Source organism: Sabethes cyaneus, chromosome 2 (assembly GCF_943734655.1).
Source record: "Sabethes cyaneus chromosome 2, idSabCyanKW18_F2, whole genome shotgun sequence".
Classification (NCBI taxonomy): domain Eukaryota; kingdom Metazoa; phylum Arthropoda; class Insecta; order Diptera; family Culicidae; genus Sabethes; species Sabethes cyaneus.
The window spans coordinates 142,413,383-142,428,716 of record NC_071354.1 but is presented as its reverse complement, the minus strand read 5'-3'; the positions used below and the strand labels follow the sequence as shown (position 1 = coordinate 142,428,716).

General features: G+C 40.2%; 1 protein-coding gene across 1 annotated transcript; it reads right to left on the bottom strand.

Annotated features, from left to right (window-relative positions):
• Positions 1–14,206: 14,206 nt before the first annotated feature.
• On the bottom strand, positions 14,207–14,740 carry LOC128736101 (kinesin light chain-like). Its single transcript, XM_053830582.1, has one exon. The coding sequence runs from the start codon at positions 14,738–14,740 to the stop codon at positions 14,207–14,209; it is 534 nt and encodes a 177-aa protein (XP_053686557.1).
• Between the last annotated feature and the right edge of the window lie 594 nt (positions 14,741–15,334).

Below are 15,334 nucleotides of genomic sequence, written 5' to 3'. Positions count from 1 at the left end.
ATCTAATATTTTCAATCAAAAAATTAGTACTGCTATTTAATAACTTCATTAAGAATCAATCAATCCTTGGATCCTTGGATGCTCTCGGAGCCGATATGAAAATCTTTACCAATTAATGAAAACCCAATTTTGTAACATTTTTAAAAAATATGATACTGTCAGAAAGAAAACTTGAATATTTGACAAGCATTTGAGTATAGTGTCAATATATTATATTTATTCTTCCCCAACGGAAAATTATATATTAAAGATAGCCATATTTTGAACTTATACGAATTGACAACAATATTTAGATCTGCTATATCAAGAAATATGATTGTTGATGCAGGTTACATTCCAGTTTTACAAACTAAGACTTGTCATAGTGTCAACAAACGAAAATCTCTACTCAAATTGACAAAGGTCATTCTTACATGGTTTTGTGAATTCCTCCCCTATATTTTTTACTATTTTTTACTTATTAATCCAATCTTTCGAATTTTTCAATTTTTCAATTGCAGTGAAATTATTATATTTTGAGCGGAAACATTTTTTGCCCTCGAGACTTGTTTTGAGTCCGAATTGGCAATGCGTGCCAGTGTATAACATCTTAGCGCTACAGTTTAAATCAGAACATGGTCGACTGGCAAGCATTGATTTATTTATTACCACATTGGCGACTCCATAATTTTCCTAAATTTAAGCTCCGGCTGACCGGAGGATACAAGATGTAATTTATTGCGCTCTTCACCATCGATGGCACTTGATAAAGCCTTGAACTCTATGACTTTTCAGCAATTGATGCCACTCGAATAATTCACGGATGGTTAGATTTTTTTCCTATTATCATCATACCATACCCGTGTAACATTTAAAACATCAAAGGTTATCGCAAAAGGCTGGAACTGGTTCTGAAATACCATAGGCTCTCGGATAGACGGTCAAATCAATCTTGAAGCTTCTTTCACTTAGTTAATTATAGAGAGTCGCTTGATCGCTTTGCGAACAATTTGCCAGATTATCAGGCATTGCCAACTTGGAAACTGGGAGTTTTATCAAGAGAGCGTAAAATTTGACCTCGTATTTTCATGCAAAGGGGATTTATTAGGATCAAATATTTTTTGCGCGTGTAATTGTAGTGCTTTAAACAAACATTCACTTTGCGTTTTATTTGAAATACAAAATAGAATTTGAATATAAATTCGAATATTTTGTCAATTAATATTTAATTATTAAATTGCTTCACACTGCAAGATCGCCATTTTGAATCGCGCTTTTTTTTTCTTTGAAAAGGCATTGAATGTTTTATGTTCCATATTACCTTCCAAAATAAAAAGTAAAGGTATGAATATAAAACCAGAGAATGTATTAGATTTCGTACTCATTATTGCGATAGCAATTAATGTGCAAGAAAAATTTTTAGAAATCGTCAAAATTAGATTCGAAATTCTATTTGGACAATAACAAAAACTTACCTTTAGACTTTATACACAGTGTTGTGGGAATTACCATATATTCCGTTAGCTTTAGTTTGAAGAATGTAGTAAAAGAAAAAATTCCCAACTTTATCGGTGCCAGCCTTAAAATAGTCTTAAATAAATTGTTGAAATATTTAAATATTTGAAATGTTTGAAATATTTAAATACGACTAGTAAAGAGGCGAACTAGCTGCAGGCTGAAAACCTCTATAATAAAGAATAAAAAAATACGGCTAGTTCTGTAGCTAACAATTACAATAAATCAATCTTAGCTCAATTCTCGTAGTTCCCACCACAGTAAAGTTTCTAGTGATAATATCGATGTCGTCCGCGAATGCAACAAGCCGTTTCGATGCCCATACGTCGATTCACTCTCAATTCAATGGCGATGTTAAACACAACACCGGGGGGCTCTGTAGTCGCAAGGTTACCGAGTCTGCTTTGACAAGCGAATGGTCATGGGTTCGAATCTTAGTAGAATCAGGCCATTCGATGTCAAAGTGACTTTAGCATGGGTTTATTCTCAGGCCCCTCATCGCCCTTCCTTCATGCTGAGTTCTATATTATCCCGATATGGCCTATTGACAGTGCAAAAATGAGACCCTTGTAGTAAAAATGCACTGGTTTGCTACGCCAGGGATGACTATAATTGGGGACTGTGCGCTGTCATGTGGAACGAGGTGGATAAAGTAGAGTAAAGCATTGAAAGAAGGGTACCCAATTACACACAAGCACGCATAAAAAAAAAAAAAAAAGAAATTCAATAAGCATATCGCTCACTCAATAGCGACTATAGCTAAAATAAATGCAGTGCGGGTTATACAACAAACACCCGGGCGATATCACAATAGATCTAACTTACTGGTCGCAGTAATGAGTCCATACAGGAAAAAAAAAAAAAAAAAACACAACACCGTAAACCTCGGCGCAATTTGAAGGGACTCAAGAGTACCCCGAAACGCGCCGAAGCACTTCTTACGTTTCAGGGTAGGTTTGATCAGCCGTGTTGGAGTATCCGGAAAGCTATTTTCGTGAATTATCTGCAAAAGCCGTTCATATTCGACTTATCGTATGCTGCCTTAAAATCCACAAAAATATGATGTGTAATGAATAGTTCTCTCTCTTATTGTCCCATGTTCGCCGGTCCGGCAGAACAAAGGGATGTAATTAGAGATCTCCACTTACGACGGTTACCTACCATGGCTTTCATTTGTTGTCAGGACAGGCTCTCCTTAATAGTTCGGATCTTATTGGCTCAGCTCCGTCGCCATGAGTTTCTGGGTCTGCCTCTTCTACGTTGTCCTTGCGAATTACAGTCAAGTACCTCGCTGCAGAACTTGTTTGCTACGGTCCTTCCGAACCTTCATGAATTTCTGTGGCTATCGACCGTTGATGACATCAACGGTGGAGTTCCTCGTTGGACACCCAGGTGTCAGGCCACCAGACACGAATAATATATCGCAGTTAGCGATTAATAAATACCTGCAGTTTGTGCGTTGTTTCACATGTAGGCCTGCGATTCAACGTTAAATTTAACGCAAAACGGATTTAACGTTAGAGTTGAAAATCCGCGTTTTGGTATGTAGAGTGACCTGGTCTGAGCGTCATATGTGTCGTAGATCTGCAAAGGCACCCCTGGTCTTCCTGATTCAAGTGGCTATATCAGTCTTGGTACCACCATCGGGCGTTGTCTGGCTACCAAGATATTGAAAGGCGTCCACCTGCTCAACTTGTTGTCTCGGTACTGTGAAGTTGGTGGGACTGTCAGTCAGTATTGCGAAGCCTACATTCGTGTGCTCTAATTTCCTCACACACGCGTATTCATATTCTAACGAAAACGGCGGCATTCGCATCCTTTTCGGATTATTTCGGAGTTCTTGCGAGTGTGTATTTAGCTAACAGAGTAATAGCTACTGTCATCGCTCTCGTTCGTCATTGTAGCCAGAGCTGCTGATACTGATTATTCGCGAGAGCTCGCACTGCCGCCCGTGAGTAGAATCGTGGGGGCGAAGATGAAAAAGAAAAGAAAAAGTAATGCAAAATGTGTATTGTGTATTATGTAATGTGAATTATTCAACTCGCGAGTGAGCTATGCAGAAAGACGAAATGAGGCTGTGCGTTCGCGAGTGTGTAGGTAGTAGAATGTCTGCACACAACAACGGTGGTGGTTTGTCTTACGCTTGCGTAAGGGGCGTAAGTGGTGAAATCTATGCTTCCCATACTCCCTCTCGCTCGATTTGCAGCATTGCTTTCAGTGTTCACTACCAAATAGTTTTTTCTACACTGATTGTGAGATCTGCTACCGGGGAGCTCTCGGAGAGGTCATCTAACTTGCTCTACATAAAGTTTCTGCGTTGTGCGAGCAAGACAATAGGCCGTATGAATAAAACAGTTTGCTTTGATTTTTCCTGTTCAAATCTTATGGGAGAATATGCTCTAACTTTTTATTCATACGGCTTAATGACGTCGGCTAGATCGAGGTCATTTAGCTGTTCCATCGCTAGAGGATTCCAGGTCAACCCTGTAGTTGATCTATTGTCAATCGCTTCAACTAATATCTCATCCACAACAATGAGCAACAGCAGCGGTGATAAGATGCAGTCCTATCTCACACTAGTAGTAACCCTCATTCGCGTTGACGAACGTAAGCTGCTGCCACCTCCAAAAGTTTACTGTAGGGGTGAAGCGGAATAGGAATTTCATAAAGAGCGCAAGAGATCGAAACATTTTGGCAGAATTTCACCCACACGTACATACGGGCATTTCTATGAGTGTGCAAGAGATCGTTTAATGCTCTCAACGCGAATAGGATCGGACAAGATGCCGTTGTGCAACATGCACGATAATGCCTTGTAGTAAGCCTCAATGAATGGCTCGAATGGGTTCGAATCTTAGTAGAATCAGGCCATTCGATGTCAAAGTGACTTTAGCATGGGTTTATTCTCTGGCCCCTCATCACCCTTCCTTTATGCTGAGTTCTACATTATCCCGAAGACGCTTCTTATGGTTAGTATACTGGTATGAACACCTAATGAGGAAATGGTTTTGACCCTCAGGAGGACTCACCAGTGCTAACTATAACGAGGCGAAACAGGTTTGGTATAGTAGGACATGCATCGAAGCATGGGTAAAACCCTCAACACATAAGCATGCATAAAAAAAAATATAAGCTTATCGTTTACTCATTAACTATCGTTAACGATAAAGCACAGAAATGCAGTGCAGAATACAGCATACACCCGGGCAACATTACAATAGATCAATAATGTTGTGGTCAAAGTGATAAGCCCATACAAAAAAAAAGCCTCAATGAAATAGACGCCTAAATGAACCCCAGATGTTTTCGTGGTTGAGTCGCTCGAATTCAAACGCTTTTTCGAAATCAATGAACACCAGTAGAAGAGAGTCCTGGAATTCGTTGATCTGCTTCAATATAATGTGGAGCATTGTGATAGGATCTACTTGGCCAGAACGGTATCCAGTTTGCTGTCACCGGAGAGAATACTTTGAGAGTAATACAGAGCAACGTGATGCCACGCGAGCTACCGCATTTAGTTAGGTCTCCTTTTTTATAGACTTTGACAATATGCTCTATCCAATCCACTAGAAATTTGTGGTTTCCGATATATTGCTGAAAATAATAGATAGAGACAAAGATGGATTAGCTTTAATTATTGGGGCTGAAATACAGCGAAGACCCATGTAACAAGAAGGCTGGCAGCTCTGCCAATACTCGGGAGACACTGATGGTAGCTCGCTCTACGGGTCAAGGTGGTCCCTGGATGCATCTGTGTGAGTGATTGCTAATATTCATACCGCCATGCCAACATAACCGAACAAACACCAATACAGAATTTTGGAGAGCTTACTAACACTCATGCAAAGTTTACCTCCTTCGTTAAAAGAAGCACCACTGATGGATACGCATGACTTTTGTATGGGAAAATAGCAGAGATGCCAGTTTTGTTAGTAATGAGGTCTTCGAATACAGTCTATCGCTGGCGCTCTGTTGGATTTCATACTTTTGGCAGTTGCATCAATTTGAGCCAGTGAGGGTGCCTCAGCGTTGACGCGATTAGTGCGACGAACTGTTGCGTCATACGCTACTGGTTTTGCTGGTCTTTCACATTTGAAACTCGGAAGAGTTGTTCAAAATGTTCAGTCCATCCCTTAAGCTGTTCAGTACGGCCAGTCAATAGCTGACCAACTCTGCCACTTAGGCGGCGAGAAATATCGTAAAACAAACGGATATCACTATTAGCGGCGGCGGTTACTCCTTCTCGCCTACAAGCTCGTTTAACAGTCCTCTCCAGTTCGGCGTTCGTTGACAGGCAGATGTCTTAGCTGATCTATTTCGCGTTCGCCCAGTGCCGGCATTTTTCGCGCCTCTCCGCTCGTCGATCTTCATCTAAGTTTTATCCGAAATCCACTCCTTCAGCACGCTGCGCACTTTGTCGAGGTTTTCGTCACTGATCGAGATGAAGGCGTTCTTGATACCGGTCCATTGTTCTTCGACAGTTTCACCAGACATGTGCGACGCGCAAGACAAGAAGGCTTCTTCGTCATGTGGTAAATTTGGTTTTCTGTTCGGCCGTCGCAGGAAACCTACGTGACTTTATGTGCTGATCTTTATGGGGAAAGAGCGATCCACCAATGACAATGTTGTTATTACTACAAAACTCTGTAAACAGCTCCTAGTTTTCAGTAATGAGTAGTTCGAAATAGAATAATCAGTACTGAACCTCGGTATACGGAACTCGGAATTGCTGGTCTCTGAAAATACACATGTGCTCTGCGATGAACTTAAGAGTCGCAAACTAGTCGTCGTTGTGCTATAACAGGTGTGCCGGGGGATGGTTATAGCATCTACCAGAGCTGCGGCAACACACACGAATAATGCACAGCCACAAGAACATGATCATAGGTGATATCTGCTTCCCGTATAACCTCCATCAACTCCGTCAACCTGGAGATCAACTAACCAGTCGGAATCAGACCATGTTGTGATAGCCTTTATAAGCGTAGCGGATAGCATCTAGTGCCGCGCGGAATCGAATAGTTTGACGAGAAATGTCAGCATATATTGGATGAGAAGAATGCCGTACGCGCAATAATGCAGCGTAGATCCCAGCAGAAAGTGGAACGTTATAGACAGATACGGAGGCAACGAATCTGGCGCTTCCAGGAGACAAAACGCCGCTAGGAGGAGAGGAAGTGCGATAAATTCGAGCAGCTGTACCGTTTCCATCCTACGATATTGTAGATAATAAATAACTCTGCAATTGTCCCATACACCATTCTTTCGAATTTTATTTCGCTAGGCACTGTAGTTAATAAAGCAAAAATTGAGCAAAAACAGCAAAGCAAGCCTATTTACGATTCATTGATATTGTCACTTTGTTTCGTAGTAAGTACGCGCGAATCTAAAGCATTTTCCAACGAATCGGTCCTCTCTCGAATATCCATCTCTACTATTCCTTGTACTTAAGTTTTTTTTATACTTATTTTATCGAAATATTTTATCTGCAATATGAATACATGAATAAGTTGATGGTAGGTCCAATAGTAAAAAAATAAAGCACAATTTTTCGGCACAATATTTTTTCTTCGTCTTCGAATAGATGGCGCGTCTTCGTCTTTTTAAGATGACGCGTTTAAACTTTGATTTGTTTATTTTTTTAATACAATTCTTATAATCATTATAACTACTATTTGGATTTTGTTTTAAGCATAATTCGAAATTTGTCAAAACAATCAACTACTCAAAATAAACAAACAATAGCACTCGAAAAGTCCCCCCGTTGAATTATCGATGAATGAATGTGATTACACAATGCAGTCGTAACTGAAGTTGTTTGCTTTGACTTAGATCATATCGGTAATATTTTACCACTACATACAACCGAGCGTGAAGTAAACATTTGAACTGGATTAGGCTCCGTCCTTTGAAAATTTACGTTTCCTCGGAGTGTACTTCAAATATTCCGGCCACCACCGGTGCAGCAGCGCGGGAGTGGGCATTCTTATCAAGGTTGTAGCAATTATAATTGCTACGACTGTCGCTGTTTACCTTCTGGGACAAGAGCAACCAGACCGGATTGTTTACTAATCAAACCTGTTAGAGAGAGGAACACCGGTGACGTGCGAATAAACATTTTCCGCGGGCACTACAGTTCAGCCGGGTCGCTTAATGGCGCAGTTAGTTAGCCTCCCAGCAAGGAGAGGACTGAATAGCTTGTCGGCTTTGCGATGCACTTGGGATATTCTTTTATTCGTAGGAATCTGGATTACAGCCGCTCGCGGACGTCGGCAGTCATAAAAAATCCACCGGCACGTTGCTCAGTTTGTATTATCAAATAATACAGTGAACAAAGCATGTGACCAGGAGTTAATAGTTGGAGTGCCGTCTGACAATCAAAGTATTTGAGCTGAAGGTGAGTGTTATCCATACCCATCCTGAAGGATTTATGCCGAAAGTGATCGTTGACTTGATGTTTACTTGCTGTTCCAAAGTCCTTCGAGTTTTACTCGTTGAAATAGTGTTGCTTCTTTTTATGTACTCTTCACTGCGACGCTACTACTACGGTCGTTTTCGCCGGTTCGATAGAGTTCAGCAAGCAGCGGCGCTCCGGAGCAAGCCGGATTTTGTTTGGGTTTTAAGGCGCTATCACGGTTTCGCTCGTGCTCATTTGGCATTTATTTATATTCCACTGGGAGCTCTTGCGGTTCTTTTTGCTGGCTATAACGCTTATCAGACCTCCGTAGTCGACAGAGTTGTCTTTGCAAAGGGGATCTTCTTGCGTGAAGTGGGCTCGTTTGGCATGAATGGAGTACTAGAATAGTGTGCGTCGATAGCTGAATCATTCATTTTGAACTTTACATGCCGCTAATAGTGGTTATTTTCCACCCGAATTTGATGATTGATATCGCGTTCGGATGGAAATTTTCTTGCAATACTGGCGGCGTATTTCATCAGCCGAAAAACCATTTTTATCATGCCAAACGGTTTAGTACTGCCGATAAGAGCACGTTGTTTTCACATGGCCGGTATGTTTGGCCTGGGAATACACGGTTGACGGTACGGTTTTGATGTTGCTTGACTTTGACTTACAAATTTTCCTTTGTCCTGTTTGGTTTAGTTGTTTTCAAGTTGTTGTTTTGGAAATTTTTTATAAAAAATATCCGGCTAGATGAATGTATTGCACTATAACTATAGGTTTTAGTAACCTCGAAATAGTAAAGAACTTTTTATAATTTAACTTTATTATACCTTCCACAAAAAAGATATTGGATCGAATATTAAATGCTGATTACACTAGCATAAACTATTTCTCTGAGATATTTCTAATACTTGTGCTTAATATTCAAACACTATTTATAGCAATACGACTTAACTTAAGTTCGCCTGGAAATATTCATTTATTTGGGATTGGGTTATTTTTGACAATATGGGATGTAAACAATTACGTAATAATAATTTTAATAACGTTAAAAGTCAGTTTTTTTTACGTATTAACAGCTATTTGTGGTTTACCCTGTCAAGACAAATATTACGCGTTGTTGTTCCTAAGTATGATTTAAAATTAGGACAAATTTCCATTTTCGCCAATTGTTTCAATTCGGCGATCGTTTGAAAAAAAAAAACATGGAAGCTTAGCTTGGCAGATAATTTTGGTCTAAATACTAGTGTTATGAAATCATAATATTCAACCCAAACCTTCTCAAGTGCATGAGTAATTATTTTGTTAATACAGTTTGCTTGATAAGGAAGGTTTCCATTCATTCAATTCCGTTCCACTCTTACCTTCTCTGCGTTGGGTTATGAGCCCAGTTGTCGAAGACGATACGTAGTGCAATGCCAACGCCACTCCGTCGCCAATTCGGCCAATTAATTACTATTACTCATGTACGCACTTTTAAACTGTAAACTATCCCTAATTACAAACTAAAAAGTAGGACAGAAAATGACCCTGATGATTGGTGTATGCATACATTGCCATGAAAATAAATGAGTCTTAAAACTGATGACTGTCCAGTAATCAGACGCAGAATTAGACTTTAACCCCCCGATGGAATCCTACGCAGCGCCATAGATTGTATTGTCTAGGCTAGTGAAATTGGCTATTTAGATTACATTGCCACTATTACAAACTTTTAGAGTTGGCCGGCGTCTGTAATTCTAAAATGATGAGTAGTAGTTTGCTGCACACTATTCAAAAGTTACAACGCTTGGCGATAAGCGTCTGTTAGTATGTTGCGCTATCTAGTGCTATATTGGTTCAATTTGAAATTTAGAGAATCGTAATTATCATACACATTCTTATAATGCAAACAAATTGAATTTTCTCTTCGAATACGATGCGTAAGTTTTTTTTTCGTTTTAAATTTCCCAGATGGTCTGTTTATAAAGCAAAAATGTGAAAATTACGTGACATAATTTTCTCCGAAACCAAAGCCCTGGGTATAAACGTTAACGTCTTGTTGAGAACTTGACCCTTCTTTATCGACAGACTTCGCAGCCGGTTATTAGAGTACATGCCAATTACGGGGCTAGTGCAACGATCCTACTGACTCTACATCAGCACCTCCCAGCCGAGATTCGAACGTATGATGACTGGCTTGTTAGGCCAGCATCGTATACCCCGAAGCTAACTGGGCGGTACGGTTTCTCCGAAACCGCTCAACCGATTTCAACAATTTAAGGATCAAATAAAAGGTCTTGCTACCGCAAAAGTTTGGGAAAGGGGTTTAATCGAAGACAATCAAGCAGTTAGAAAGTTATGCTTAAAAATGTACTTTTTCAAGATGTCAATTAGTCGAACGTTTCTCAGAGATGGCCAAACCGATTTATTTGTTTATTTGATTGTGAAATTCAACTGACACAGAAATATTGAATATTAAAGTCATGCTTAAAAAAATAACTATTAGATAATTTCTGTGCAAACTTATGTGAAGGTTCGCTGAACTCAAAGAGAGTTTCAACTGCAGAGAAAGTTCGAATGCAGGCAGTTATTGGTTCGTTTCATCCAAAAGTTGTTCGATGAAAACTCGACTGCAGTAGTCCGGTTGATCGGAGGGAGCGTTGCGACGCACGGTAGCTCAAAGCAGATAGAATTGTCGGTGAATCGATCTCGCCATTTAGATTATGCGCTATCAGTCTCATTTGGCAGGTAACATAGCCTCATAGATCAGTATTGTTTTGTTTTTTGATTGGATGGTTAATTTGAAAGTTATGAGCAATCGTGCCTAACATAATATAATTTACAACTATTTATACCGATATTAACCAGATTTTAATTATTTGTTAAAAAATATCAATATTAATTTGTAGGATATGAGGCAATTTTTTTTTATAAAATCAATTGTCGGTGGGCTCTACAGTATGAAAAACTCGAAAAATGAGTGTACAAGTTGAGTTACGCTTCTAGCACGAGACAAAAATGGAAATTCAAACAATGGAATTTCCGAAAATCATCCAAAAAAATTTTCCTTCGTTTTTGTCTTTTTTCGTAGATTTTTGCATAGAAAATAATAACGTATATATCATAAGCAAGAATAGATTCGGTTTACACGTTTAAACTTTAAATAAAAATACTTAAGCCCAAGTTTTTTTTTGCTCGATTAAACAATTCACTTTGTTTTATTTTCGCCCCCCCCCCCCCCCCCTTCAGTGGCCGAACACCGGAAGGACAAAAACTTTATAAAATATTTGTAATGGCCTAACGTATATGTTAAAAGCAAGAATAGATTTGGTTTTCACGTTTAAACTTAAAGTAAAAATGCCTAAAATCAATATTAATGATATAGAGTAGGGCGGGGCATATGTGTGACGTTCAATTTTCATGTGTTATAAAGAACAGTTAAACAGTAAAATATATTTTATATTGATGAAATAACTCAATATCTTCATATTCAACTATAAATCATCTGGGGTAATAGTGTTATGTAAAATAAATTCTTCATTTTTCTGATTAAGTGCCGAATCGCACTTTTACCCCACTAGCAGGGCAAAAGTGCGAATACCGCGGTGCAAAAGTGCGAAGCTTAAATCTATGAAATTGGCGCAGCAGTAGCTAACAAAGCCATAATATCTTCAATCTGCGATAAGTTTCAAAAACGAATATTCTCAAATTGCACCTTTCTAGTTTTCCGCTGGTATACTGCCGCCTCCGCCAGATCGAAACTTTACCAAACGTTTATTTTTTTGTATCTCCAGTGGATGACACTGTTTTGCTTCGACCAGCTTGTCTGTCACTAAGACAGCCGAGGTGGCAATCCAGTGCAAGAGGACGGGTATACGCTATTGCGCAATTGTCACGCTCGACATGAGAAATGCGTTTAATAGCGCTAGTTGGGAATCCATAGTCAACTCGCTTCGGAAGGAACGTCCAAGCGCCGGTGTCGCTGTACAGGATTCTGGAAAATTACTTTCAGAATCGCGTGCTATAACACGGTGGAGGGTCAGAAGTGCGTTCCAATCATCGCAGGGGTTCCGCAAAGTTCCATACTGGGCCCGGTATTGTGGAATGTCATGTATGACGAGGTGTTGAAGCTAAAATTCCCGGTAGGGGTTGTGATTGTCGGCTTTGCGGACGACATCACCTTGGAAGTCTACGGTGAATCTATCAGAGAGGTTGAGTTGACGGCTGCTCACTCTATAAGCATTGTTGAAGATTGGACGCGCTCCAGGAAAATGGAGCTTGCGCGTCGTAAAACGGAGGTTATCCTGGCGAACAACCGCAAGTCGGTGCAGCAAGCAAAGATCAGCGTCGGCGACTAAACTATTTCATCAGCGCGGTCCTTAGAATTCGTGGGAGTCATGGTCGACGACAAGCTCAAGTTCGGGAGCCACGTCGACTATGCCTGCAAGAAGGCTTCCACAACTATTTCGGCATTGTCTCATATGATGTCTGCAGCAAGCGAAGGCTATTAGCCAATGTGATCCAGTCTATACTTAGGTATGGCGGACCGATGTGGTCATTGGCTTTAGGAACCATAAACTATCTAGGTAAGCTGGAAATTACCTATCGTCTAATGTGCTTGAGAGTGGCGAGAGTCGCTCAGTTTCACATGACGCAATCTGCGTCTTAGCGGGTATGATGCCTATCGGCATCATCATCGTCGAAGTCGTAGAGTGCTTCAACCAATGTGGAACTAGAGGCATACGGAATACGACAAGATCGGCCTCGATGGTCACATGGCAGCGGGCATTGTCTAATTCCACAAAAGGTGGGTGGACACATCGACTTATCCTGGAAGTATCCAGGTGGGTCAACAGGCGCCACGGCGAAGTCAACATCCATCTGACACAGATTCTGTCAGGGCATGGTTGTTTTAGACAGTATCTGCACAAGCTCGGGCATGCGGCGTGCTCCGCGTGTCCCGAATGCATGGGGAAACTGCAGAATATGTTTTCTTCATATGCTCTCGTTTCGTGGGCGCGAGAAGCAACATGATGGCAGTGAGCAGACAGGACACTACTCCGGATAATTTAGTCCAAAGGATGTGTTCTAGCTCGGACCTCTGGGGGCGGTCAATGTGGCTGCTACCCAGATTGTACTCGAGCTACAAAACCGCTGGAGAGCCGATCAACGGCGAGTAAATAGCCTATCTACCATAGTCCAGATGTTATCTAAGAGGGTGCGTTATCCAACAAACAATTTTGTTTAAGAGTAGCTTATACAACTATTGTATAGCTAAAATCAATACAATAAGCGTTTGATAAGCTACTATACAACAAAAATGCTCCTTGGGTAAGCACAAAGCCCCTCCCTGAAGTAATACCGATAAGGTGGTGCCAGGAAGGATTGAGGCTGGAGACTCGAGTAGGGTTTTAGTGGGTCGGGATAACCAACCCCACACTAACTGAGTTGTCTTCTCAGGTGTCTGATAGCAGATTTCCCTACTCGTAAAAAACACACACACTCACGCGCTTCGGCATTGCTCAGTTCATCGAACCCTATCGATTGGTATATGTGAGTCGATTTCGTGTTTTTCGACCAATTCCCAAATCTGTGTTATAGTATAACAATGGTAAAAAGTGTTTTTTGCCAATTGAGAGTTCATAAAAAATTTAAAATTGAAGACATTAAAAAACGGCTACGTAACAAATAAAGCTAATTTTGTTTTTATTATTAACATTTCTTATTCGATAATTTTTAGAAGGGGGGCTCTGTAGCCGCAGGGTTAGTCTGCTTTGACAAGCGAATGGCAGTGGGTTCGAATCCTAGTAGAATCACGCAATTCGATGTCAAAGAGACTTTAGCATGGGTTTATTCTCAGGTCCCTCATCACCCTTTCTCCATGCTGAATTCTATATTATCCCGATGAATCTTATTGATATACAAAATGGGGATAATTGGGGAAAGCACTGTTATGTGAAACGAGGTGGGTATAGTAGAGTAAGCATTGAAGGAAGGGTAAACTCAATACATACAAGTACGCATGAAACATTTATACATTTATAAGCTTATCGTTCACTCAATAGCGATAATAGCAAAAAAGATATGCATTGCAGGTTACAGCAAACACCCAGACGATATCGTAATAGATCTACAGTCTTGGTCGCTGTGATGAGTCCAAAGGGGGGTGAAAGGGGGCATAAGAAAGCATAAAAAACGACGAAATCTGATATTTAAAATTTAATATTTATTTATAATCCATCATGCCTTAACATATTAATTACTTTCATCCTTTGCCAGCCATATTAATTAGGTAATTTATAATTTTTCGTGTAACGTTTCTTCGTTTTATAACTTCTTGTTTGCCTCCTTGTAGTTGCTTTGATCGCGATAAACTTGCTCTAAGGTTCTCAATATGGGCGCAACATCAGGATGATCATGTCCACAAACAATCTCCAATTCAGCCACAGCTTCCTTGCATAGTAGTATGGCCATTTCATGGCGACCTTCAGATACATATTTCAGCACCTGTTTTTGAATTTTTTCCCATGAGATAGCGGAAACTGATGGCCGCTGTTTTAATTCTTCGGCTGAAGGATCGGGTAACTTGCTAGGGGCCATTAACCATGACGATGCATTTGCCGTAAGTTTCATATATTCCTTTTCGTGTTGCAGCTGCGCAATGGCAGCCTCCGCTGCGAATAGCTGTTGTTGAAACCCTTGTAATGCATTGCGTAACAGTAGGTTCTCTTCGCTGAGTTGTTGATTTTGGAATTCTAACTGGCGCTGCTCTGTTTCCAAGTTCTGAAATTGCTCCAGAAACAACATCAATTGCTCACCATTTTCCGATCCGCGCTTCAATCTGTTATTCATGAATTCCATTTTGCAAAAAGTATAAATGTACTCGCACTTGCTATTCAAACGTTAGCGATGAACTGATGCCGATTTGCTGGCGAGCTAGAATTTATACTGGAACTAGGTATGGAGGTTTCATAAATAATACTTACCTTTAATTGGTTACCTATTAAAGTCCATCAAGCGATTACTTACCTATTGAATCCGAACTAGGTAGGCTAAATCTACACACTTACATTTTACTACCGAATCCGGTAAAATAAATTACCAAGCTCCCAACAGCTGAAATCTCGGTAAAAGTTTCGGAAAAAAACCCCGAAATGCCGAGAACTCGTAACATTCAAAAATTAAACAGCTTTCAAGCTACAACGAGAATCTCGGTATTATTTTACGAGAAATGTTTACCGTTATCACAGGAAAATAGTAATGTTTTCATGTAGTATGTTTGCCTTTAAGGGGGCATAGTAGCTTTTACACCATATTTTTTCCCTTAGTTCAAATATTTTTTTTCTCGATACCATGGATTGGCGCTCTGGCGCTTACCAGAAATAAAAAATTCCAAAATGACATGAAAGTATATTGAATTATCTCGAATTTGGCCGATCCTTTTTTTGAAATTCG

Coding starts and splice junctions, on each gene's coding strand:
- LOC128736101 (XM_053830582.1), bottom strand. CDS start 14,740: ATGGAATTCATGAATAACAGATTGAAGCGCGGATCGGAAAATGGTGAG.